At 36.4% G+C, this 24,593-nt stretch overlaps 4 protein-coding genes and 1 long non-coding RNA gene across 16 annotated transcripts; all 5 read right to left on the bottom strand.

Annotated features, from left to right (window-relative positions):
• Positions 1 to 87: 87 nt before the first annotated feature.
• LOC133714240 (protein trichome birefringence-like 16) lies at positions 88 to 4,301 on the bottom strand. The gene is made up of 6 exons (XM_062140325.1): positions 4,102 to 4,301; positions 3,706 to 3,867; positions 3,406 to 3,609; positions 2,902 to 3,111; positions 2,282 to 2,477; positions 88 to 1,495 (listed from the first exon to the last, which is right to left on the bottom strand). The coding sequence occupies exons 2-6, from the start codon at positions 3,860 to 3,862 to the stop codon at positions 667 to 669; spliced, it is 1,596 nt and encodes a 531-aa protein (XP_061996309.1). The 5' UTR covers positions 3,863 to 3,867; positions 4,102 to 4,301; the 3' UTR covers positions 88 to 666.
• Positions 4,302 to 9,280: 4,979 nt separating this feature from the next.
• Positions 9,281 to 11,684, bottom strand: LOC133727130 (ER lumen protein-retaining receptor-like). 10 transcript variants are annotated; one of them, XM_062154757.1, is made up of 6 exons: positions 11,577 to 11,684; positions 11,217 to 11,328; positions 11,032 to 11,113; positions 10,308 to 10,428; positions 10,053 to 10,168; positions 9,281 to 9,661 (listed from the first exon to the last, which is right to left on the bottom strand). In XM_062154757.1, exons 3-6 carry the CDS (start codon positions 11,037 to 11,039, stop codon positions 9,595 to 9,597), a joined length of 312 nt encoding a protein of 103 aa, XP_062010741.1. In that variant the 5' UTR covers positions 11,040 to 11,113; positions 11,217 to 11,328; positions 11,577 to 11,684; the 3' UTR covers positions 9,281 to 9,594. The 10 variants fall into 10 exon arrangements, 1 of the variants encoding a protein (XP_062010741.1); XR_009855021.1 differs by having other exon boundaries at positions 9,283 to 9,604; positions 10,053 to 10,102; positions 10,308 to 10,573; XR_009855019.1 differs by having other exon boundaries at positions 9,284 to 9,661; positions 10,053 to 10,102; positions 10,308 to 10,573.
• Positions 11,685 to 12,190: 506 nt separating this feature from the next.
• LOC133714220 (uncharacterized) lies at positions 12,191 to 22,740 on the bottom strand. 3 transcript variants are annotated; one of them, XM_062140307.1, is made up of 19 exons: positions 22,369 to 22,740; positions 22,080 to 22,159; positions 20,570 to 20,650; positions 17,669 to 20,246; positions 17,451 to 17,556; positions 17,024 to 17,351; positions 16,089 to 16,405; positions 15,791 to 16,003; positions 15,596 to 15,688; positions 15,395 to 15,511; positions 14,840 to 15,304; positions 14,659 to 14,760; positions 14,333 to 14,581; positions 13,993 to 14,237; positions 13,727 to 13,897; positions 13,532 to 13,639; positions 13,370 to 13,436; positions 12,680 to 12,775; positions 12,191 to 12,509 (listed from the first exon to the last, which is right to left on the bottom strand). In XM_062140307.1, the coding sequence occupies exons 4-19, from the start codon at positions 18,538 to 18,540 to the stop codon at positions 12,414 to 12,416; spliced, it is 3,645 nt and encodes a 1,214-aa protein (XP_061996291.1). In that variant the 5' UTR covers positions 18,541 to 20,246; positions 20,570 to 20,650; positions 22,080 to 22,159; positions 22,369 to 22,740; the 3' UTR covers positions 12,191 to 12,413. The 3 variants fall into 3 exon arrangements, 2 of the variants coding, with proteins under 2 accessions (XP_061996291.1, XP_061996298.1); XM_062140314.1 differs by lacking the exon at positions 13,532 to 13,639; XR_009848506.1 differs by lacking the exons at positions 13,370 to 13,436; positions 13,532 to 13,639.
• LOC133736585 (uncharacterized) lies at positions 18,626 to 20,245 on the bottom strand. The gene has a single exon (XM_062164164.1). It carries the CDS (start codon positions 20,243 to 20,245, stop codon positions 18,626 to 18,628), a length of 1,620 nt encoding a protein of 539 aa, XP_062020148.1.
• Positions 22,741 to 22,973: 233 nt separating the features above from the next.
• LOC133712386 (uncharacterized) lies at positions 22,974 to 23,525 on the bottom strand. Its single transcript, XR_009847356.1, has 3 exons — positions 23,281 to 23,525; positions 23,094 to 23,112; positions 22,974 to 22,998 (listed from the first exon to the last, which is right to left on the bottom strand). It is a non-coding gene; the product is annotated as an uncharacterized LOC133712386 (long non-coding RNA).
• Between the last annotated feature and the right edge of the window lie 1,068 nt (positions 23,526 to 24,593).

The raw sequence follows: 24,593 nt of genomic DNA, 5'->3' as shown, positions 1-24,593 counted from the left end.
TGAGCCCTCAAACATAGCAACATATAAATTTCAGTTGCCGAGGCCCAAGCAAAACTTAAACATGTGTCATCTTGTACGTTAGAAATCTAAACGAACCAAGGGTCAATATGGCCCAATCTATTTGATAGAGAAAACAAATCATCTTTCCTAACAATTGCGGTCCTGCAGCACATCAATTTAGTAACAGAAGCTGTATATTTGACACTATGGGGGTACATATTCAACCAAATTCACAACTAAACTAGTCCTCTTCCTCTAACCAATGTATAAAAGGAATCAATTTCAGCGTACCATCCTCTATTAACCCAACATTTACTTCAAGAATTCCCTACTCGGTTCTCAGGCGGATACCGTTGCGCTTACTCCAAAAACCCCAATCTAAGGGTTAAAAAGACCCTCCAAAACTGAAGAGAGTCTAAAACTAGAAATGTCGAGATCCATAGGGATCGTGCGGTCCACAGTATGTAACCTCTCAAGTGATCAAAGCCAGCATCTAACTTCTATCTGGAAATCTGTTGGTGGCGTCTCCCCTTCATTGATTTTGCATCATTTATAAGAGTTTACGGTGTTCAGATAGCGCCACAGAGGCTTTCGGCCATCTACATGACCCGCAGAACCCTTCTGAGGTATTTGATAAACACCCCATCAGCATCAATTGCACGGGGGCTAGATTTGGTTGAACAGAATTTCATTCCATGTATCAGGAACGCCAGGTAAGCACCAATGCAGACAATCTTGCATGCCCGGTTTGGCTTGGATTCTGAACCGGGATATATGACCCTCATCCCTAAGCTGAGATAGAGCTGTTATGTCCAAGATCTTAACCCCTGTTCCCTTCGCTGCGCCGGCAGCAGATTCATCACTAGACTCATCTTGCAATACTTCCTTTCCTACTGACATGGGTTTCGTGTTGTCACAGCTTCCTCCTGTATTCCAGTCCCCACCAACAAAATGCCTTGGCGAGATGGATCGGTAGAATACTTTGAGACCTGGATATTTTGGGAGCTGTGAGTTGACCCAATTAACAACACTGTAGACAGTCACATTCTTGGCCTTCCAAATCATCGCTATCTTCTTGTCCTTGTTTGGCTTTCCTCCAACATACATTACCCAGCGGTTAGCTTTGAGCTTCCCACGATTCCAATGGTGCCCTGTATTGAGGACCACGACATCCAATTTGTGAAGATATTGGACCAAGAATGCTGGTGGTCGATCAAGGTGCATGGCATAATCAGTGGCTGGGTCTGTTGGAATAATAGGCTGCACATCGCAGAGGCTCGCTGACCAGTAATAGAGGATGGTAGTGTTAGTGCTTGGGAACCGATAAGCCCACCCACTAGGGCGGACATCGCCACGTGCTTGGGCTATCCCATACTCCATCCCCACATCTATCACATCTTTTCTCTCATTACCACCTGTAACCATGCACATTAAAGATTGGAACTGCTGTCGACCCAATGAATCTCCAACAAAAGCTAGAGTTTTGTCTTGCATCCTGAATGCAAAGATACAATAAATGCATGAACATAATTACCTAAGTCATACAAGAAAAAATAAAAAAGAAGGAAACAAGATCAATTGCTCAAATGAACTGTTAACCTTAGTATGCAACAAGAATAAGTAGAAGGGGATGCAAAGGCTAAATTGAAATTAGGTCCTTGGTATACCCATCCAAAGAGGTTAAAAACCTTAAAATTTCAAGTTAGAATTACTAAACAAAAACCATTACAAGGTGGAACCTGAATTGACCATCATTTGGGCAAGCCCTAGCAAACCCCAAGTCAGAGATACTAGTGGCCTATGTAGCACCAATAGTTCCGTGGAAATTATGAGTTTGTGTCTATGTCAGACACAAACACAACATTGACACAATGCTGACATGTACGAGTTTTATTTTTCACCTGACACTCTTCACCTATATGGCTGGACCAGAGTTGGAGGTTCTGATAATTTGTGAACACAATAACAATGACGATGAACATGATCAGGATAGGAAAGAATTTAGCTCATTTGTTGAATTCTTCTTTCTTTTCTTTTCTTGGCAGGAAAGAGGGGGTGTATTTTGGTTGTTAATTTGGAATCAAGTTTGTAATGTAATTGTTAAATAGACACGCAAATATAATAGGCATGGACCAATATTTTAGTGAATGTTTATCCTATTTCTCCAATTTAACAAGTGTTGGCTTTGTTTAAGAAATTTGTTAACTTGCTGTAAGAATGAATTGCATCTATAGGGAAAACAATAATTTTAGACTAGATTTATGCTAAAACATTGTCATACCTTTTCAAAAACTTGGAGCCTTCAAATTCTTCCATTTGACAATCTCTTGGCTGCCATCGAAGCATCTCATAGGCAAAATCTGTGCGCTGTGTCAACCGGCAAGCCCACGGCCCTGACAACCATTGCTTACAACTAAACCCAGAATACAATGGCTGCTTATCACCTACAACCCATTTTCCTTTTGCATAATTGCAGCCTGGAGTAATGTCAAATAATACAACAATCATTAATCAGTATGTAGTTTCAATAGAGCAAAAGAACCTACACCACCAATATAGTAATAATATAATTAATTACAAAACTTGATAAAAGTACCAGTATCTTATACGTATTTCAAAACCACTAAACCATTTATTACGTTGAACTTCAAATGCAACAGTTCCATCAAAACAACAAGTACTGGCTTCAAATTTTGAAAAGGTAACCTTTTCATATAAAAGGAATTGTGTACTCAGGTTCTCTTGATCAATGTTTTTCTTAATCTTTCAAAGCATAGAACCTACTCACCCAGAAGACATTTAGGAAAAGATTAATTTTGGATAATTTTAGTGTTTAAAGTGAGGAAATCCAGCGCAATAGATGGCATTTCTAATGAACCAGGAAAGCCAAGAATTTACTACCTGGACTTTCCATATGAGTAGTTAATTTGTCCTCGAGATTTCCCCCAACAGAGATATTTGTATAAGCAGGATCTATTGGTTTTTGTAGGACTGAATTCTTTTCTTCTGCTTTTTCTCCGTGTCTTCTATCAACTGACGTCCTCTCTTCTGGGTTTGAAGCTTCTTCTCCAACTACATTAGCAGCTTCTTTTAATTCACTTGAGGAAATCCCTGCACCATATGATACACAAAAATTAAGTCCAAATTATACCACGATGTTCAAAGCAGATTGATCTGCTTAGGTATTTGATTAACCATGCATGGTAAAACATGTTACAATTGCTGCACAACCTGAACAGTGGCATCATGATAAGATAAATTCAAGAATCATCTGATTTGGCGACATTCTCGTGCTGCTCTGATGAAACAGCTTGATAAAGCACAACAACAATACTTACCAAAGCACCACACTCTTCATCAATAAACTAGTCCCAAGAAGGCAAAAGAAAAAATGCATTGTCTTACCATTACTCTCAACATGGTCTGTCACTTGATCACTATTAATCCCATCGCTTTTACGAGACTCTTGTCCGGAATCTAGCGTAGTTCCTAACCCCGCACGAAATTCTTCTTTCCGGGCATCCTTCTCTGCTAATGCCGTCACACCCTTGCCTACATCTAGTTCTTGTTGCGATGGTACAGCCCTATCTACAACAACATCCCTCAGTTCTGCACCACACACAATTCAAACACACATACACCGTCAACAAACATACAATGCAACACTTAATCTAAATTGGAAGAAATAAACTAGTGGAGACCAACCTGGAGACACCTGCAACCGGGTTTCGGTTTCGGCCGGAACCAAGGTAGTAAGAAGTGGGGTTTTCTCCCATGCCCACATGAGAATAGTTGTTGACATGAGAACTATAGAAATAAGGGAGATTTGTTTACCCTTCAATCCATTAAACCCTCCTTTCATTCTACCTACACAATAACAAGATCTCTGAACTTAAACTCAAGCTTCTCAAAATCACAACATAGATTCTGGGTCTTCCTTCCATTGTAGTAATATGAATCAAAATCACAATGCGTTTCACAAATCCAAGATCAGACAAACATGTTCTTTCATTTCAGTGGCATCCAAAATCAGATCAAGGTACATAAACAGAAAGAAAAAACTGAAAATAGCAAAGACGGATCTCTGAGGAAGTGAATTACCTGAAAATAGCAAAACGTCCGATTCCAGCAAAATTTGAAAACTTTTTCCCTTTCTTTTTATAAAGAAAAGAGAGTTTTTATAAACAATGGAACCATCGATTTGGGGAAATAGTAGAGCTGAGAAAGCGAGAGATGGAACTGTAAAATAAAAATGGAAATGAAAAAAAAATATTGGGTTGGTCCGTACGACGGAGACGGAGATTTGAAACGATGACGAGAAAAAGGACAAACGTTTTATTTAACGGTGGAAACCGCGTTTGGGTTTGGCAGAAGAAGAAGGAGAAGGGAAAGTCGGTTCCACGTCGTACGTCGTTTTCATGCGACGATTTTCATGTTTTTGTATTAAATCTGCGTCAATCACTTAATAATCAGTTGACATTTTTGATGGAAAAATTTTTGCATTAGTCAAATTAATTCAAATCTGCGGTTATATGCAAAATTGTGTATTTTTTTTCCTTTCTTTTTTCAATCAAGTATTGGTAAATTTTCTCTTAATTTATCTGAGTAGACAGATTTCAAGTTCGATTATTTGGTAATAAATTATTGGTATGATTGAAATCAATACTTCAAATTTCTCCGAAATTTCCGTAATTTTGAAGTACCGAAATTTGAAAATATCTACACACACAATATATATTTAAAAATTCTCACCGAAATTTCTCTAAAATTTCTGTGAAATTTTCATGTCACCTACAATGAAATTTTCATAGAGAAAGTATGAAATTTTGAATTTGATTTTGATTTTTTTTTTTTTTTTTTTTTGCAATCAAGTTGAATACAACAAAAAACCTTTTTGTTTTTATCTGCTACAAGGTTGAATTCTCTAACCACAACATGATTCCCTTTTTGCTTCATCTCAAATATTGTATGCTTCATACACTGAAACATCATATTAGGTAATTCCACAATATCCGATATATGGATTGCATGTGAAAAGGGAACAACACGTACACATACAATACCCATGTGATGAAGTATGAAAATTATTTCCAAAATTCATGTACTTGGGAGCAGTATTATATGATACTAAATGAAAGCAGTTCAACTAGCTAGATCGAACCACATCGTAGTAGCTTTTATATTCCTTTTGTTGTACTTGTTCATTTTCATTCACGGGGTTTTTTTTTTTTTTTTTGAGAAAAAAAAAAAACAAAAGACAGATGTAGAAACTACATCATAAATAAAAAATACGACAATAAAACATTGGAAATAAAACTTAGTAGAGCTATAACTGGATGCAGTAACGCATCTGAAGACGCACCGGATATAAACTGGGCTACTTAAACAATTACTCATGGTATGACCAACCATGAAAGGGCAATCTTCCATCAAAGTAACCGGTGATATGACCGACCAAGCATATTCCTCGTACCTCATACGCCAAAAATAGGATAATCTTCCACCTATGTTACCACTAGTATGACCGACCAAGAAAAGGCAATCTTCTAGCAATGTAACTGATGGTATGACCAGCCATGCATCTTCAACGTAAAAAATACGCCAAACAGAGGTCAATCTTCCACCTATGCACAACTCTAGAGCCCAAAGCAAACTGTAGGCCCAACCCAAAATAGAAACCCTAGCCCAAAAACAAGCCAGGCTCCGATCCCAACCACGAACCTGGATCCATACCCGGTCCCGTCCCGGATCCCAAATCCGGATCCGACCCCTGCTCCCAGATCGAATCTGCCAGTCCCCAACCTAGCTAAGGATCTAGACCCAGCAACAAACCTGGATCCAAGCCGGAACCCACCTCCAGACGCCCCACCGCGTCCTCCCTCCAATCTTCCCCGTCCACTGCCATCGCACCCAACGACAACCAGGACTTGAGGTCTTCAATTGTAGCTCACGGCCGCCTGGCGTACCTTCAGCTTGTACCGGAACCCCGTCCAACCTGCTGCCACACCATACCCCCGCGTCTACTGTACCACACCTTTCCACCACCGGACTCGGATGAGAAATCCACCACTCGAAAATCTTTTGGCGCTGATCTTCAAAGAAGTAACCCCGCCGCAAAGAAGAGAACCGGATCGAGAAAAAACCCGATCCGCCACTGTGCTTGTACCCCTCCTCACCTTGCGAAGTACCCAGATTCTCCATGATTATGGAGAACTTTCAGAGCAGACTGCCTTAGCAGCCGCTCTCTAACCTAGCAAAGCGCTAGGTTTAAGTTTTATCGCTCTCATGGGGTTTTGGTTTTACGTGCCCCACCCGGTCCCGTTGTAATTTTCTAATTATTTAAAAAAGTAAATCATATTCACATTATCAATATACAACACATTATCAATACACATAGATAAAAACACTAGTTTAGAGCATCTTTAGCAGACTCTCTAGCTATTTTGGCTCCTTAGCTATTTTGGAGAGTATGTTTAGCTTTTTATATATTTTACCAGACTCCTAAGTGGCTTTCCATTATAACTTTTAGCTATCTCGCTCCTAAATATAGAGAGCGAGATGAGGCCCTCTAATGCCTCTATAATTTAAAACATTCATTTTGGGCTATTTTATGTAATTTATAAATACATTTAAACTATTTAATTTTCATTTGAAAAATAATATAAACTCAAAATTAGCTAAAATAGATAGCATTGATACAGACCTATTTCTAACGTGGCTAGCCAAAATGACATTTTAGCTATTTTGGCTAAAGTTTGACTCAAAAATGGCTAGCATTGCTAAAGATACTCTTAGCAACCTACTATAGTACTAGTTAATTACTCGTCCATATAAATAAAATATCATAATTCTATTATAAATGTATAATTTTTGAGATGTTACATTGTAAATAGGCTTATTATAGGTTAGTTTAGTCTATGTAAAAGTTTCATTCAAAAATATCATTTTATAAATGTAATTAATTTGATTTCTTTATTTTTAACCGAAATTTCCACCGAAATCGAAACTTTCTTTGAAATTTCCTTAAATTTGAAGTACCGAAATTGAAACCGAAACCGAAATTTGAAACCTTGATTGAAATTAAAGTAAAACTATATTCTCTTCCCTTAGAGCATTCTAAGTGGCTCTCTATTATAACTTATAGTTATCTCGCTCGTAAATATAGAGAGCGAGATGAGGCTCTCTATAATTTAATACATGCACTTTGAGTTATTTTATGTAATTTATAAATATATTTAAATTATTTAATCTTCATTTAAAAAATAATATAAATTCAAAATTAACTAAAATAGAGAGCACTGATACAGACGTAATTCTAAAGTGGCTAGCCAAAATGACTTTTTAGCTACTTTAGCTAAAATTTGACTCAAAAATGACTAACATTGCTAAAGATGCTCTTATGACGAGTTTCAAATTAACATGATTCATCTTGTTTCAATTTGAATGATGTTAATGACTTAATGTTAAGCTTTCAAAATCGTTTTGTCACTCAATTGTATGAGATGAAATATGTTAGGTAATGATATGACAAGTAGTGATCTTGGAAAATGAAAAACTCAATGCATTTCACATCATATTTGTTAAGAATCGACCAAACAAGTCAAGAAATTTAGAAAAATAACATCTTTTCAGGTACAAAATTGACAACTAGCATTCCTATAAAAGTTTTTGAAATATAATATTTTCAAAGAATAAAAAAACATGACTACCGTCACTACCCAAAACATAAAGTTTCACCTTTTTTTACTTATATATATATATATTTTCCATATATATATATATATATTGACTAGAAGTTGATTGTTATTCAATAATCAACAGCCAAATTGGCCATAGCTTACAAACTTACATAAGAATCCCGACAAAAGCTAATGCAAACTAATTAAAATAATTGGGAAACCCACATTTAAGCAAGTCTATGCAAGAGTAACAAAGTTTCGCCTCATATGGAAAAAATATTCAACTAGCCCTCACTTGCCAAGCACCCACTTGTGGTACAAGCAAGAGACTATAAACGTCATAGAAGACTCATAGAATCTTAATCACCCTCGTACCATTCAGAACAATTAAACAATAGATAGCTCCTTCCATTTCAAGATGGAGTTTAAATCCTCACCAATAATATTACCGTTTTCTTTCTCCTTTGCCGGATTCCGCTTAACCCGGCATCCAGGAGGACGCCCCTTCTGCTTTGGAGCTGGTCCCACATAAATCGGAACCTCCACCAACTCACCAAGCTAAAATTCCCAAAGTATAATTGCCAAACTAGGCTTGAATTGCTTCTTTCGTACACCCAAAGACCCCGCAGCAACTAGCCCAGCAGAAGCCCACCTATCAGAAACAAGCCCAACAGCAGCTAGCCCTAAAGTTTCAAGAGAAAGTTTCACTTTTTTTTTTTTTTTTTAAATGAGAAAAAATCTGTTTTATTTCCTAAAGTGCAGTTTACGAACCTCATCCTAATATTTTTGAAATCTCTTCTTAATTCTTGAATTAGATTATATCTCGTCTCCTCTTCATTCCTAGAGCCTAAATCCAATCATATATTCCAGGCTAAATTGGAGGAATAGCTTTAAGATAAGCCAATAAATTTATGAGTTCTTCATTGATTCAAAAAAGATTAATCAACAAAAAAAGCCGGTACTTACTGAGGCACCAACAAAAAAACTAAAGGTGCCAGAATTCACAAACAAGTTCTCTACAAGGTCTTTGGGAATGATTGAAGCATCTGGCAGTATTTTGATACCAAAGGAACCTATGCAATTCCACCTGAACCAAAAAAGAAAAGCAGTAGTCCGCTTGGGTCCAAGAACAAGAACCCTTTGAAATTAAAGAAGATAGCTGAAGCACATGAACTTTGTCTTGCTTATCTCTAAACCTCCTAGCCCTACTGTAAAGAGCAAGGAGAAAATTAAAGTTTTTGTATTTATGTTTTGAACTTAGCCTGTTTACTATGTTTCTTTTCACAGCGTATAGGCTCGCTTTTGAATAAGCGAGCACTAGTTGTCTAATAGATGGTGCAAGCATGTCACGTCATAGACTTACCCATAAAGATGGCAAAGGAAAGTATGTATTCGTGTCATTCTGGCTTTAGTTGAATAAAATTTGATAAAAAAAAAAAAATTTCAATAATATATAAATTTAAAAGAGAAATGAAAATTGGCATATTTCACTACTAGAAATTTCCCCAAAGCACACTGATATGAATTAGTCCCTATTGGGACAAAGCACACTGATAATAGTGGCTAATGTCATTAGCCACCATGTAGCCACTAATGAGATATCAGTGCCCTCTATTGCAGGTGCTATTGGGGCAATCCACACTGTTAAAACAACAGTGGCATACCAAATCCCAATGCTGCATATAACCTTTTTCTCTCCCACTGTTATTGTATCAGTGTGTTTTCTCAATGCCACCAACATCAGTGGCAAAATTTGGTGAATATATATAAAAAAATAGGGCCAAAATGTATTGTATAATTCTAAAATATACTGTACAATTCATATACAACTTCAAATAAAATACAACATAAAAAAACATAAATCCCTTCATGTTCCTCCCCATAGCTGCATCTGCTACCTCTCCTCCAGCAACTTTTATATAATTCTGAATAAAATACTTGCAACAAACACAAGAATGAAACAGAGATATAAAGCAGCCAACCTAGCAAATTTATTCAATTCAATCAGTATCCAAAATTTAACATCTTAACAGCACATAACAAAAATTGTCCAAGAAAAATAATGAGTTCTTGTACACGAGGATTATAAAACTCCACATTGATAGCAAAACAAGATACTGAGAATAATATACTAGCCCCAAACCAAACAATCGACAACTAATGAATAGTAGCTAATACTCTAATATTCAACTGGATACATAAGTAGCTAATACTCTAATATAGTAGTGCAGGCTGGCAATAAGTACATATAAACACGAGATAAAACTGAAACTTAATTGTCCAGCATTAGCTATTTATATAGGTCTAATGAAGGAACCAAAAATATGATATAGAATTGTATTTGTAAAGAAAATATCAGGGTGTTTGGAATACCCAAGGAGGAAGACGTATTGCCCTGTCAAGTTGTCAATATTTCTCGTTCTCTGTAACAGCACAAGCTGAGGAAGGATAGCAACAGCTTCTAAAAATAATGAAAATGACCACATGACCTGGTTCATATTAATAGAATTTAGAAAACCAAAATTAGTGTACTGCAGCAATTTTCATGGCACAAGTTCTCTATGAGATGTAAAGAGAGACAGGAAGAACATATGACTACACAGAAACACAAAGAACAAGGAAACGAACCTCCTTGAAAGTGAACTTCTCATTGAATATTAGGGCCAAAACTAGACATGGTGCCAGTAGGAAATGATGGCGGAAGGTGTCTTGGTCTCTATCATAGGACCTGCGAACAATCCTGTGCTGCCTAATGTACCAAACAATTGAAAAATAACTCCCCTAGAATATTAGCTTCATGACGGTGTTATATAAATATATGAAATCGGTGAAAATGTCCAAGTAGCGAGTAACAAAAACAAGGGCATAGAGTTCTTGAGTCTTCAAAGAAACACCTGGATACAATAAACAACATCACAACAAATAAAAGAAGTTAAAAATTGGTGGTAGTAAGTAGTAACTAACCAAGTAAATTACCCAAGAAAGGGACACACACAGAAAGATGCAAAAGCTGCATCAGCCCCCACTAACCCAAATATTCAACGGCAAAAGATTCGCGTAATCCAATAAGTAATCAAAATTCAAACTTCAGCCCTCATTGTAAAGTACTAAAGAGATGCCATTTGTCCGAAAGTAGTAAACAATAACAACATTTTGGTTATTACATTGTTAACTGGACTAGAAGTTAACAATCACTGGTTGTAGTAGTAACAACTAACGAAACAGGGCCATTGTAGAACTTGAATACCAGCAAACAGTATACAAATAGATTCATTCTTGCAGAGCAATACAGACTATGCAAACAAAAGTTAAACAAAGAATTTCAACAAAAATTAAGCCGCATTATATCTACCTGCTCATCTGTCGTCTTACGCAAGGGTGAACCACCTCCTATAGAAGCATACCCTTCCTTGTTTAACATCAACCCCTGCAAACTATAATTAATTAATTTAACTACATCAATAAGGTCCTCACACAAAAGCACTATTATAAAAACTAAAGACAAATAAACAAACAATAGGTTCTAATAACTTTTACCTTTCCAACAACTGCATTCGAAATAGATAACAAATGTAAACTTCAATATAACAGCAAAAGAGACATGAAGTTCCAGATTTTGCAATAATTCTCAAGTTCTTGATCAAGCCACCTGATGAAGAAGACTCAGATATGTTAAGCAAGGAGTACGCATGAAAGTAATTACGAATAGAGGCTGAGAGAAGCATTCAAAAAACTAAACTAGTCCCAAGAGATTAAAATTTCACAATTCTTAACTTACTAAAACACCCAAACTGAAAATTAACAAAATCCCACCACATAAGACCCAGAAAAGCCATAAATTGATAGATCGGGTATGTTAGCGAGCTACTGATGTACGAATAGTCCTCAATCATTCACCTTAAGGCCTTCAAAGTAAAGGGGACGGTGACGCATGTCGCGTATCCGGCGATATCGAACCTGGGAAGTTGGGGGCTTTTGTAGATCTGAGTCTTCCAGGTTTGAAACACTACTACAAAAAAAGCATTTAAGGACGTTCGAAAAACGTCTTTGAAAACTTTAGATGACACGCAAAAAAAACGTCATCTATCAAGGAGTCATTGTAAGTCATTTTTTAAGACGTTTGAAAAACGTCCTAAAATATCTATTAGGACACTTAAAAAACGTCCTTGTAGCTTTGAAAGAATGTCGTCTAATGTCTACTAAGACGTGATAAAAGCGTCCTTAAAACTTAAAAAAACGTCATGTAAAGTTTATTAGGACACATTTAAAGTGTCCTTAAATCTTCAAAAAAATGTCCTGAAATATTTACTAGGACATTTTCAAAATGTCCTCTTAGCCAAAAAAGATGTCATTGTATATATTGAAGGACTAGCAAAAGATGTCTTTATAAGGTAAAAAAAACTGTCATATATTATATACGAGGACACGCAGTGTGTGTCCTTAAATTAAAAAAAAAACGTCATTGTAGACATTATATGATTTAAAAAAAAAAGGACAAATAAATGTCCTCTATTAACTATTAGGACGCACTATTTTTGTCATGGAGATTCCAAGCAATGTGTACAAATTATCCCAAGCCTCGTGGCATCCAAAATACACATGCCAACCACAAGTCTCGGTGAGATCACATTACATGTACTTCTAGTGCTTACAAAAAGCTAGCTGATCTAAACTTTACATGGGCATGCACAAAAACTCAGCTTAATATATACATTTCAAAATATACTAACCAAACTATTCTACATCATCTTGGAGTAATGTTTCAACAAGATCAGCCCACTCTACTCGAACATCATCTATCTCTTCTTGATTGTAACTTTGGTTGTTGAACTGCAACAACAATCAATATAAAGCAATAAATTTCCTTTTATTCTTTGTTTCCACAAGTAATACCAGCAACCATGTACAATAGTCTTGTTATTTTTACCAAAACCAACATAGAAACAATTTTTAATTGCAATAGTAATTATGCTAGCTAGTCTGATCATTTAAGAGCTAACCTTGCTTCTTGTTAATATGGTTGGATCTTCAATGATTGCTTTCATGAACCTCATTACGTAATATCCACATTCCACTTTTCCCGCTTGAGTAGGACACTACAAAGTTCAGTTAAGTAAATTGGTAAGCATATCACTATAGATATATAGAAAGATGGAATACCAATAAGAAGGCAGATCTTTTTTTTTTTTTTTCCCTCTTTCCTAATAATGAGTTAAAGATAGACATGCTTAGAGATGATGATCAGTCATTGAATTTGACAAATCATCATAATAGAAGGCATACTCCTAATCACAAACAAGTAAGATAAATATGAATTCAAAAAGAAGATTCTCTTGTAAGGTGTGTATACTTGTATAAACACTTTCCAAACATCATTCATAGAACATCTCCTGTCAATTTATCATTCAACATATAAGCAACAAGCTATATAGATCAATTATATAATATGGTCCATGCATATTTTGGCATTTATTGTCCATCTCACATTTGCATTTGTTAACAATAACAATAATAGATTCAACAGTCAGGTGCTACAACAACACATCTGAAACTGAAAGAAACAAACACTTGGAAAAAGAGAGATAGAGAAACGAAGAGGTGTATTAGTCTAAGGCACTTCGGCTTTAAAACTGAACTGAACTAAAACTACAGCAGTCAATATGGAGATCATAATTTGAACAGATTATAACCTGTATGATTTTCCAAATAGCATTTTTCCGATTCCTTCCTTTTTGGGCATTAAACATTCTTAGAGCACTGCACGTACACGTGTATATGAACACATTATACACTAAGAATAATGTGTCAAAACCAAATGAAATCTCACATAACAAAGTAAGAGAATTACGTACACGTCTATAACACCTTTTAATCCATGATCTATGTCAACAGGATTAAGAGAGTCCAAGTAATACACCATATCACTATAAGGATTAATTACAACCATAACCCAGTGAAACCTACATGAAACAAATGAATTCTACAGCTCTTTATTGTCACACACAAAACTAAATGAAATTAAACATGGAAATTTTAGATTAACTTACCCAAAATTGTAAGGAGCAAAAATCAATTGTTGTTCCTTGCTTTTCTCTAATCTTACTGACAACGCAAACGATCTTTCATCTCGTTTTCCAGAATCATGAGAGAAGGAAGATGGATCCGCAAATCCATACAAGTTATCCTTATGATCTTTCTTTAATGATGACCATAGATGTCTTAAGCAAAACAAAGCCAACAATTAACATCTTAATAGATAATACTAACAATTTTGAATGAAGTAGATACTTAAAAATCATGGTTATAGCCTAACCTCATGTAGATTGTCATGCAAACAGTAGACAGTGGTTCCATCGAACAAAATTCAATGATGTCATCTTTGTTAAGGTAAGTTTCTTGTTCATATCCAAAGACACCAGAATCAATGGCCACCTTCAATGGTTTTTCTTCTCGCATTGTCCTAGCAAATCGCAATAGAAATCGTACAGATAGAGGCATCTTGTACAAGTTTTGTGGCAACATGGGTTTAAATGATGCATTTGGAGTCTTTAGCTTGGGCTAACAGTGACACAAAGAAATAGATTAATATATATGATGGTCATAGAAAATCGCTACTATTTATAGAAAACAAAATCCCATAATGTACGTCATACCTTTTCATTGGTCACTATAACAAGATTCCGAGGCCAAGCCACATGAGTCCCAATTGCTTGTCTAAGAGTCACAATTTCATCGCCAATAGGTATTGGCAGAAGAGCCTCACCCTTAATAGGTACTTCAACAGAAACTCGTACGTTACCATCCCCTAATGGCACTCCATGAATTGGTCCATCTAACGGAATCACCATTCCCATTGCAACAACATTGTTGATATTCCCCACAGCTAACTTGCACTTCTTTGACTGGCCAAGAAAAAGTGTTTACATCATTTTTATTAATTATTATAAATGTAGTTAAGCATCTGAAAGATTATATGTACCTTTTCAATATCTTGTGGCTTGTCTTTGGGAACCTCTGTATAGCCATCTTGTTTGTTTTTTCCAGGTTTCAAAGCTGATTCTTCTTTATTGTGTTGCTTTACCTTGGAAAAAAATTAATGAATTTGTTAAATCAATCATGAAATTTTATTCAAATAAATGAAATATACAAAAGTAGCATACCTGCTCGATTTCTTCTGGAATTTTAGTACTAGTCTTCAAAGCCTCTTGTACATTGACTTTAAATGTAGCTTTCTTAGACTTCTTCTCTTTTCGTTTCATCATTTCCACCCTAGACTCCTCCTCCTTAGATAATGTCTCAACTTTGTCCTTCTGAACTGAGCAACTAGATTTCTCAGACACACGGCTACCTTGGACCATGTGTTGCATCATTAACAATTGATCAGGTTGTAGCAATTGAGTAAACATTAAAAGCTGGTTCTGCATTTGCTCCATTTGTTGCAACAACTGATTTTGGGTGGATTGAGATCGACACCTTGGAGTATTGAAGTACAAAATAGGTGTGACATTGCTTCCAACACCTCTTACACGACCGGAATATTCAGGCTTTTCCAAAGCCATTGTCAGTATGTCATTACTACCAGCTGTTGATATAATACCATCCTTAACATGTTTAGTCACTTCATCCTGTAAGCATAAAGTTCTCATTGTTGAGGTTATGTATACATCTGTAATTAGATTATTGGAATACTAATAATCTAAATAATAAGGACTTACAATTTTATCAACACGTTGTTTCACTGCCTCATTTGAATAGTTTCCATTTTTATCAACACGTGCTTTCTTCCACAGAACTGATCGATCAATATCAGTTTGGTCACCCAACGCCAATTTCTGCTCAATATTAAAATAATGCTCAGATTATAGTATTGCCACAAAGTTACATGCCAAAATTCTACAAACAAAATCAGAGCTTACTAGTTCTTCTTCCAAATTGGCATAGCCTTTTCTAGACATTCGATGATTGTATACATGGAGAGCTCGCCTCCTTGATGCAGCTTCTCTAATTTCCTATCAAAGTCACACCCACACCAATAATTGAATCATTCATATTGTATAAGTAACATAAATAAAATAAAACATTTTGACTCTAATTCATTTATTTATACATACCGCAAATTCTTCTGTTAATCGAGACTTCACAAAGGCATCCCAATGTGCTTGAAGGATGAAATCATAGCCAGACGGTGGAGTCTTCAGCTTGAGAGGCTGATGTTTGAATTTCAGTATATATGATGTTGTTAAAGTGCTCTTGAATGATTTCCATGCCTTTCCAGCACTGCTTATGACATGCTTCCTACTATTCATATCCACGATGAATGCTTTCTGGTAATTGGCAGATAAAAAAGTTCACATTTTTTTATCAAATAATGAAATACAAGCATAAAAAAAAGATGGTAAAGATACTGACCAGAACCATGTCCCATATCTTATCCTTTAAAGAAGCTGGTACCACTTTCCAATCTTCATATATAATTGGAACAGTGCTTCGCGCCATTACTCCAATGAAACTAGCTAAATTTGATCCATGCTTGCCTTCTGGCTGTCCCTTTGTGTTATATCCAACTTCTATACGACCCTTATGGCCCCTACGATGGACCAAGTCTGACATCAAAGTTGGACCTCTCCCTTTCCTCTTGTTTGTGGCCTGGTCATCTGCATCCTCATCTGTATATTCATCATCATCTTCTAAAGGATTGTCTTCGAAGTGTTTCATCTTGGCTAGAACTGCAAGATTCTACAAACAATAACACATTAAAGACAATGTACAAACATATAATTCATAAATAAATAAATAACTCACTGCTACATGAGCACATAAAATAAATTCAACAACTTTATAACATTTCCATTTAATAAAACATCAATTTTACACATAGGAGGGGACATATTAAGCCTTACTCCTCAAACATTAATACTGAGATGGGCAAATGCAAAACAATTAATATGCAGATAATAATATGAAAAACTTTTACATATACCACCATTATAGACAAAAGTCCATTCAAGTAGTAAATAAGTCAGATTACGAAGCATAGTGTTCGACCCATGTGCCCTCACAGTCATCTCGTACATAAACTAACTCATTCTCAGGCATTGCATCAAATGATTCAAAAGGTGGCAATGCTTGAGTAAAACATGGATGATCAATTGCTGTGTCCCCCAAATCATCTTCATTTAGCCAATCCGTATGAGGAGCTGCAAGTACTACTGACCACCTTGAATCTTTTGGATCTTTAATGTAAAATACCTTTTTCACATGACTAGCTACTGCAAAGGTATCATTCTTATGTCCAATGCTACCAAGGTTAACTAATATAAACCCAAACTCATCTGTTTTGATACCTGTTGTACTTTTCACCCAATCACACTTAAATATTGTGTGTGTGAAATCATTATAATTGACCTCCCATATCTCATGAATCGTTCCATAGAAAGTCATATCATCTTCCTTAGGATTCTTATCTTTAGAACTGGATATTTGCATTGTCTTTGCTACCAAAGTCACTCCACTGTTTTGTTGGACATGAGAACTATCATGAGATTTTGTGTGAAAATGGCAGCCATCTACAGAATATCCAGCATACTTTTTCACTGTCTCCCGAGGCCCTTCTGCTATCCACTTCAAAGTATTAGATATGTCATTATTAGGATCAGCAAGCTCATTCTCAACCTGTACATAATTGAATGATTATCTTTTATGTTTAAATAAAAAATAATAATAACAAATAAAAAAAATCTGAGCATCTTAGCTTTGAAGGAAAGTCCTTACTCTTTGTTTCAACCAATCTTGAAAAGTTCTGTTTTGTTCATCTCGAAGCCACTTCTCACTTTTTGACTTTTTAGGATGCTGAATCTTCAACAACTCCTCATGCTCACTAAAAAATTATGAAGGCATGTCAGTTAGTTCCTTTTTACTTATAACTATATTGAAGGAGTAGAAATATCAAACATGTTAAGTAAAAAATACACATATGCAGGAACTCTTACATGAGATAAGGCATAACTTCAGGTGTATTAATCAAAACACATAGATGTGCTTGACGCAATAGCTTTCTGCCAGGCTTATGAACACGTCCAACTGATAGTGGTGTATCAATTCCTTTCTGAAGAGTATAGGTCTTTAACGGGATTCCAACAGTACTAACATCTGATAAGAAATCTGCGCAAAACTCAATGGCTTCCTCTGCAATATAACATTCTGCCATGCATCCTTCCGGACGATTACGATTTCTAACGTAATCCTTTAAAAACTTCATGTACCGTTCAAATGGGTACATCCATCGCAGGTAAACAGGTCCACATAAGCGTACTTCCCTAACAAGATGTACCGTAACATGGACCATTATGTCAAAGAAAGAAGGTGGAAAAAATTTTTCAAGCAAACACAAAGTCACCACAATTTCATCTTGCATTGCATCCAATTTGATGATATCCATTGTTTTGCTGCACAAGGCATTGAAGAAGAGGCAAAACCTTGTAATGGCATATCTAACATGATTAGGCAGAACAGCACGAATTGCAACAGGAAAAAGTTGTTGCATCAGCATATGACAGTCGTGAGATTTAAGGCCTAAGAGTTTCAAATCTTGCATTGACACAAGGTTTTTGAAATTGGAGCAGCATCCTTTTGCAAACCTAGCTTCAGCCAAGCAATCACAAACTGATAATTTCTCGTCCTTAGATAATGTATAAGGAGCAGGTGGAAGATAAGCCTTTCTTTTCCCCGGTTTAGGTGCCAACCCAGCCCGTACACCACAAGAAATGAGATCTTCACGAGCTGCCACACCATCCTTTGTTTTTCCAGGGATATTGAGCAATGTGCCAATAATACTCTCACATACATTTTTTTCTATATGCATAACATCCAAACAATGACGAACATACAACTCTTTCCAATATGGTAAATCAAAGAAAATTGATTTTTTCTTCCAAGCAGATTTAAGATCATCTTTCTTTTTTTTTCACCTTATTCTTAGTTCCTGCCAATTTCTTTCCATCTCTAATTTTCCTTTTTCCTAGCTTCACTGTTTCCTTGGCTGCTTTTTTTTCCTGATGTAGTTTTACGGTCTTCTTACCCCATTCATATTTGATCCCCTCAACTTTTTGTAAGATTTCCTCTCCTGTTAATGGCTCAGGTGCTGATCCAAACTCTTGCTCACCATAAAAAGTATTGCTTTCTGCTCGAAACCTATGATTGCGGGGAAGAAATCTTCTATGACCAGTATATGACACTTTCTTACCAGAATTTAGCCATTTGGAATGTGTTTTTTCACTGCATATTGGGCACGCATAGTACCCCTTTACACTACATCCACACAAATTCCCATATGCCGGAAAGTCATTGATGGTCCACAAAAGAACAGCTTTTAATACAAACCTCTCTTGAGCATATGCATCATAAGCTTCTACACCAACCTCCCAAAGAGTTTTCAAATCATCAATTAGGGGTGCCAAATAAATGTCAATATCATTGCCCGGCTGCTTAGGACCAGAAATCAACATTGTTAACATCATAAACTTTCTTTTCATACACAACCACGGTGGAAGGTTGTAATTCACCATTATAACTGGCCAGCAACTATAACGACTGCTAAGAGAACTATGAGGATTTATCCCATCAGCTGAAATGGCAAGTCGAAGGTTCCTTGGCTCACTCCCAAACTCCGGCCACATGTAGTCCACAAGCTTCCATTGGGGAGAATCTGCTGGATGACGTAATTTACCATCATCTTCCCTATCTTGAGCGTGCCAAATCAAGTTCTCTGCTGTCTTCTTAGTACGAAACATTCTTCTAAATCTTGGAATAGGGGGAAAATACCAAAGAACCTTTGCAGGAATCTGGGCTTTCTTCTTCTTCTCACTTAAAGTCTCATCTGAAGTCTTCTTAACCTTCCATCTAGATAGACCACAAGTGGGACATGCAATTGCATCCTTATATTCCTTTCGGTATAGAATGCAATCATTTGGACATGCATGTATCTTCTCATATTCTAAGCCTAATGCACATAATGTTTTCTTCGCTTCATAAAGGTTCAATGGCATTTCATTGTTGGCTGGAAGTAACTCCTCCAAGAAAGTTAATAGTTCTGAGAAACTAACATCAGGCCACCCACCCTTTGCTTTCATGTTGTACAATCTCACAAGAGTTGATAACTTTGAAAACTTTACACAACCAGGGTAGATTGGTTTCTCAGCATCAACAAGTAACTGCTCAAATTTTTCTGGATTACTAACAAAATCCTCATGTGCAGCTTGAACCATCTCTACAGTATTGTCTCTAAAATGGTCTTCCTTATAATTCTCCCTCTTTGCATTTGTACTACTTGAACTTGGAACATCTTCTCCATGATAATACCAGACATCATAGGTATTAATGATACCAATGCAAAACAGATGATCTTTTATCGTCCTAATTGTACCAGGTTTAACATTCCCACAATCCAAGCACGGACAACGAATCTGGTTAGGATCACTCGCATGACGACTAACAAAATCTAAGAACATATCAACCCCGACCTCATACTCAGGTGATCTCCTATCCATTTTGATCCAAGCTCTATCCATTCTAAGACAAGTAATAACAAACTAATTATTAGTAATAACAAGACCAACTCTAACTCTTAGTAGTAAGGGGGCTGCAGAGTTATGACTATTTTACTTTTTCATTTGACCAAATTTTGAATGATTATAATCTATTACATATATATATCAGAAAACAACATATATGAAATAGCAGAAAGTACATTCAAGTAAGGCAAAAATAAGGGATGCAATATCAACTATGTACAATATATATATATATATTGAATTCCTCTAATATTATTGTTTATATAAGTCAATTAGGTAAATTGTATATATATATAGTATATTGAATTAGAATTAGCATACCTTTCCAATCCAATCAAAGTTTGCTCCAGAAAATTTTATGGAAAGATTCTCGTAATCTAAATTCCTCTCAATGCCACCAACCTGTTATCATAAGCAACAAGACTAATCATAATCTTACTCTATTACATTCAAGAACAATAAGGCCATAAACAAGTGTGCAGAACTTATCTATTCACAAAAATAATAGTAAAATTTACATGTATGGAGGTACTTCCTTTTTTGGGCAAAAGCAACTCAAAACCTTCTCTATAATAACATGTGTTCTGAAAACTTGATGATTCAAGGGTAGTTAGGAAATCTTCTCGAGGTTGATTCAAATGAGGAGGAATCTCCTCGATGAAGATTTGAGTAAGTAGAAATCTCCTCGAGCTTGATGTAAGTAAGGAGAAAGCTCTTTGAGAAAGATACGAGTGAGATGAAACCTCCTCGAGAAAAATCTAGATGAGGTGCAATCCCTTCTAGGCTGATCCTAGTAGAAGAGAAAAATCTCTTCAGACCTTATCATGTTCTATTGGATTCAAAAGAAACTCTTTAAGGAGAAATCTTCTTGAGAGAGATCCGAGTGAGGGGAAATCTTCTCCAGGTTGAAGGAGAAATCTCCTCGAAACAGATCCGAGTGAAGGGGAAATCTTCTTGAGGTTGATTCAAATGAGGAGGAATTTCCTCGATATAGATCCTAGTGAGGAGAAATCTCCTAGAGCTTGATTTAAGTAAGGAGAAATCTCTTCGATGAGGCAAGGTATCTAAGATGAGGCAGCTGCATGCACCAATCAATACTCACGTTAGTAAGGAAACCCCATGCTGTCACTACAAAAGACTTGCTTCCTCTGTACTTGTTTATTTTTAGCCAAAAGCTAGCTCAAATTTTCAGTATCGAAATGTGAAGCATGACATTTTGACTTAAAAACACAACAAGACCTAAGAATGCATTCTTATTTCCCATATTTTCATGAACCTTACTTCTTTAGTCATAGACAACGAACTAGTTGGGCCATTCATAGAGAAAAAAAAAAAAAACAAATCTCAAACTCCATAAGAAATATAAGAGCCAGTAGCTTAACCAGGCTTACAACAATAAAAAGAAAAGCATGAAGAAACACTCCTATCTCTTTCAACATACTATTTGGGCCGTCTCGCAGGAGATGCACAGTACATAAAATGAAAGTTTTTCTTGAGTATGTATCCCCAGTCAGAATTTACACCTCAATCAAATTCAAGAAAGGAACCTATGTAACAAAATAACAAAATTCAAACCTTACACAAAACTCCATGCTGAATATGTCTACTTTAAATCAAGGAACCCCATTAGAACTGCACAAAATAACAAATTCCTAAACTCTATTCCATAAGATTGCTATCTTATAATTGATATTGAAACTGAAATGTTGTCCTAGAAGTAGTGAAATTTAACACGATGACTGTACATTTTCTAAATGGATCATCTCAAAATAGAAGAAGAAAAGAACATGCCTTTAGCTGCCATATTTCCATGAGAAGAGAAGACACTTACCAAGATGCAATTTCAAAATTGATCTCACAAACTACTTCATCTTTCTAAGCGTGTTCACCAGTTCTCAACAATCAAGTCATCTGTAGATATTAATTGCAGAGTCAATATCAATTCCCAAACAAACAAAACAGTAATGAAATATAACAAAACCTAAAACGAAGATGCATGCAGAAAAGTAAAAACGAACTCAAAATACCCAATCCAAATCATGAATAAATCCAAGAAATAAACAACCCAGAAACAGATTCAAAGCAATTACTTAAACAATAGAAAATTGGGAACTCGGTACCTTACGAGAACTTTGCGTACTCAAAGCGGAGGTAACCCGGAGGCTTGGATAATCGGTGTTCGTATGATCAGAGAGGAAGGTAAGTTTTTTTCTTTTCTGCTCACAAATATGAATGTTAGGTTTGATGAAGTGAATAGGATTAGGGGGAAAGTGAATTTGGTATATTGCCATTTGGGTACAAATCTCAAGTGTTGCAGAGAGAAGATTTGGGGATACTCAAAAATTGTAGAGGGAAACTTAAGATGAACAGGAAAGATTTGGCGCTTTGGCGCTGAGAGGTTTTTGTTTCTTCAATCGGTGTGTGATTCGGGGATAGAAGTAAAAAGTCTTCAAAACTTTTAGAAATGTAGGGGAATCGAACTCTAGACCTCAAGCCTAGTGAGATATCAGCGTGTTTTGCTCATTTTAAATGTTTTAAGACTCAATCATTACTTTGTCCTTCTACATATATAAGGACGTTGCCTTTGGTTCAAGGAGTGAGGGCCTTTGTTTTAATTAAAGGCCAAACAGTCTATCATGTCGTAATAGACATATAAAGACATTTGTTCAATTATGTGTCATTGTAAAAATGAAGCGGGTGTCCCGAATCAAGATTTTTGTAGTAGTGAAACGACGTCAAACAACCAAAACCTATAAATCAAAAATGGGAAAGTAAGTATCTCTGCAATTACTTTACCCCAAGTATTCAGATGTCAAAACAAAATCAAACAACTCAAAGTTAATACCTCGCCTAGACCTGCAAATCTGCAATCGAACAAGAAACCAAGCCCAGAAGGCCGGAGAAGTCGCCGGCAGCGAGGAACAGCGACGTAGGCAGAAACAATTCAAAAAACCAAAATGTCAAAACTCGATCTAATTGGAAAACTAATCGTACTGGGGTGTAAAGCATGACGAGGAGGTGAGGTTTCATACCTCAGGTGGCCCAAACGGTGGCCGGAAATTGCAGAGCTCTTCGGAGAAGTCTCGGAGCTTTCAGTCGTCGAGTCTCCTTCTCCGTTCAGTGCATGTACGATCCAAGCATAGGAGGTTTGTGGCGACAGCGATACGAAGACGATGCTGGTGGTCCGCCGCTGTGCCGTGGCCGGAAGGAGTGGTGCCGGTCGGGTCGTGCTTCGGGTCTGAGAGCACCGAGCTCTCGGGCTCTCTCTCTCTCTCGAGCTTACTCTCTCTCCCTCTCTCTTTGATCCGATCAACAACTATATTCAAATTGGTCCATTTAACAATGGACGGCCCCATTTAACAATGGACGGCCCAGATCAAGCGGTGAGTGGATCCATGGCTCACATCGCTCCACCAAATTTCCATTTCTTAATTTCTTTTCTCATTCCCACTGATAACAGTAGCAGGAGCAAAACAAGCCACTGAGGTTTTATAACGGTGTGAAACTGTTTCAAAATGGCACTGATCGATTATGGTGGCTACTAGTTAGTCCCTATTGGGGAAATTTCTAGTAGTGTTTCTAAATAGTGATCTAATTGGATTAGTACTTGATAACCCTTTGAGCAAACAACGGAAAACAATTCGAGTAGAACTTCAGACATCTAGTAGCATGACAAAGTTTTCAATAATAATTATCAATCTAGGCTACAAAAACCCATTTTTGCTACAACATACCATGTTTTAATAAATTTCGGGGAGTTACAGATCTTTTATACTACTATCGATCGACAGAGCGGTCGTGCAAGAATTAGGTTTGAGTTAGTGCACTAACTAGATTCTTTTTTTTCTCCCCTAATGACTCTATCTCTGAGTTCTTATTTCGCTCACTAGGGCAAAGGAGGGCTGGCCTTGGTAGATGATTTCTCGTGGGTATCTTTCTTGCACGATAAGTCAGAAGCTTTCAAAAGCAAATGTAACGGGATCATGGTGTCATATGAATCCCCTTATCTTGATACCATTGCAAGTGTAAAGACCAATCCCATCATGGCATGATAGGTCCATAAACTAGAGACAATTAGATAGCACCAGATGATGCAATTTTATGTAGGAACAATTGAGGCACTTTAAAAGAGTCCCAATTGAATTTCTGAACTGTTAGGTTTTTTTTAGTAATTCCAAAATAAAGAAATCATGAATAGATAATCAAATTTCTTAGCCAGAATTTCATTTTTTGTTTATTGCAGATATCTCATAGATGAGTATAATAAGAGCGACGATTGACTGAGATCTAAGAAACTCTAGGAAGCATTCGGGCTTGGGTTTAGTGTTGATCACCATGGTGGGAG

Source organism: Rosa rugosa, chromosome 1, assembly GCF_958449725.1.
Source record: "Rosa rugosa chromosome 1, drRosRugo1.1, whole genome shotgun sequence".
Taxonomy (NCBI): Eukaryota; Viridiplantae; Streptophyta; class Magnoliopsida; order Rosales; family Rosaceae; genus Rosa; species Rosa rugosa.
This window is presented reverse-complemented; position numbering and strand designations above follow the sequence as displayed.

What these genes read in the sequence shown, in the direction of transcription:
- LOC133727130 (XM_062154757.1), bottom strand. An exon ending in AGAAGTTCACTTTCAAGGAG is followed by an intron (nt 10,169 to 10,307) that starts GTTCGTTTCCTT and finishes AATATGAACCAG; the next exon opens with GTCATGTGGTCATTTTCATT. An exon ending in CAATACGTCTTCCTCCTTGG is followed by an intron (nt 9,662 to 10,052) that starts GTATTCCAAACA and finishes TAAATTTGCTAG; the next exon opens with GTTGGCTGCTTTATATCTCT.
- LOC133714220 (XM_062140307.1), bottom strand. Translation starts at nt 18,540, where the DNA reads ATGCATATAGAAAAAAATGTATGTGAGAGTATTATTGGCACATTGCTC. An exon ending in CCAATTTGGAAGAAGAACTA is followed by an intron (nt 15,512 to 15,595) that starts GTAAGCTCTGAT and finishes AATATTGAGCAG; the next exon opens with AAATTGGCGTTGGGTGACCA. An exon ending in TGCATGACAATCTACATGAG is followed by an intron (nt 13,898 to 13,992) that starts GTTAGGCTATAA and finishes GTTTTGCTTAAG; the next exon opens with ACATCTATGGTCATCATTAA.
- LOC133736585 (XM_062164164.1), bottom strand. Translation starts at nt 20,245, where the DNA reads ATGGATAGAGCTTGGATCAAAATGGATAGGAGATCACCTGAGTATGAG.
- LOC133714240 (XM_062140325.1), bottom strand. Translation starts at nt 3,862, where the DNA reads ATGAAAGGAGGGTTTAATGGATTGAAGGGTAAACAAATCTCCCTTATT. An exon ending in CCGGTTGCAGGTGTCTCCAG is followed by an intron (nt 3,610 to 3,705) that starts GTTGGTCTCCAC and finishes TGTGTGGTGCAG; the next exon opens with AACTGAGGGATGTTGTTGTA. An exon ending in TACTCATATGGAAAGTCCAG is followed by an intron (nt 2,478 to 2,901) that starts GTAGTAAATTCT and finishes ACATTACTCCAG; the next exon opens with GCTGCAATTATGCAAAAGGA.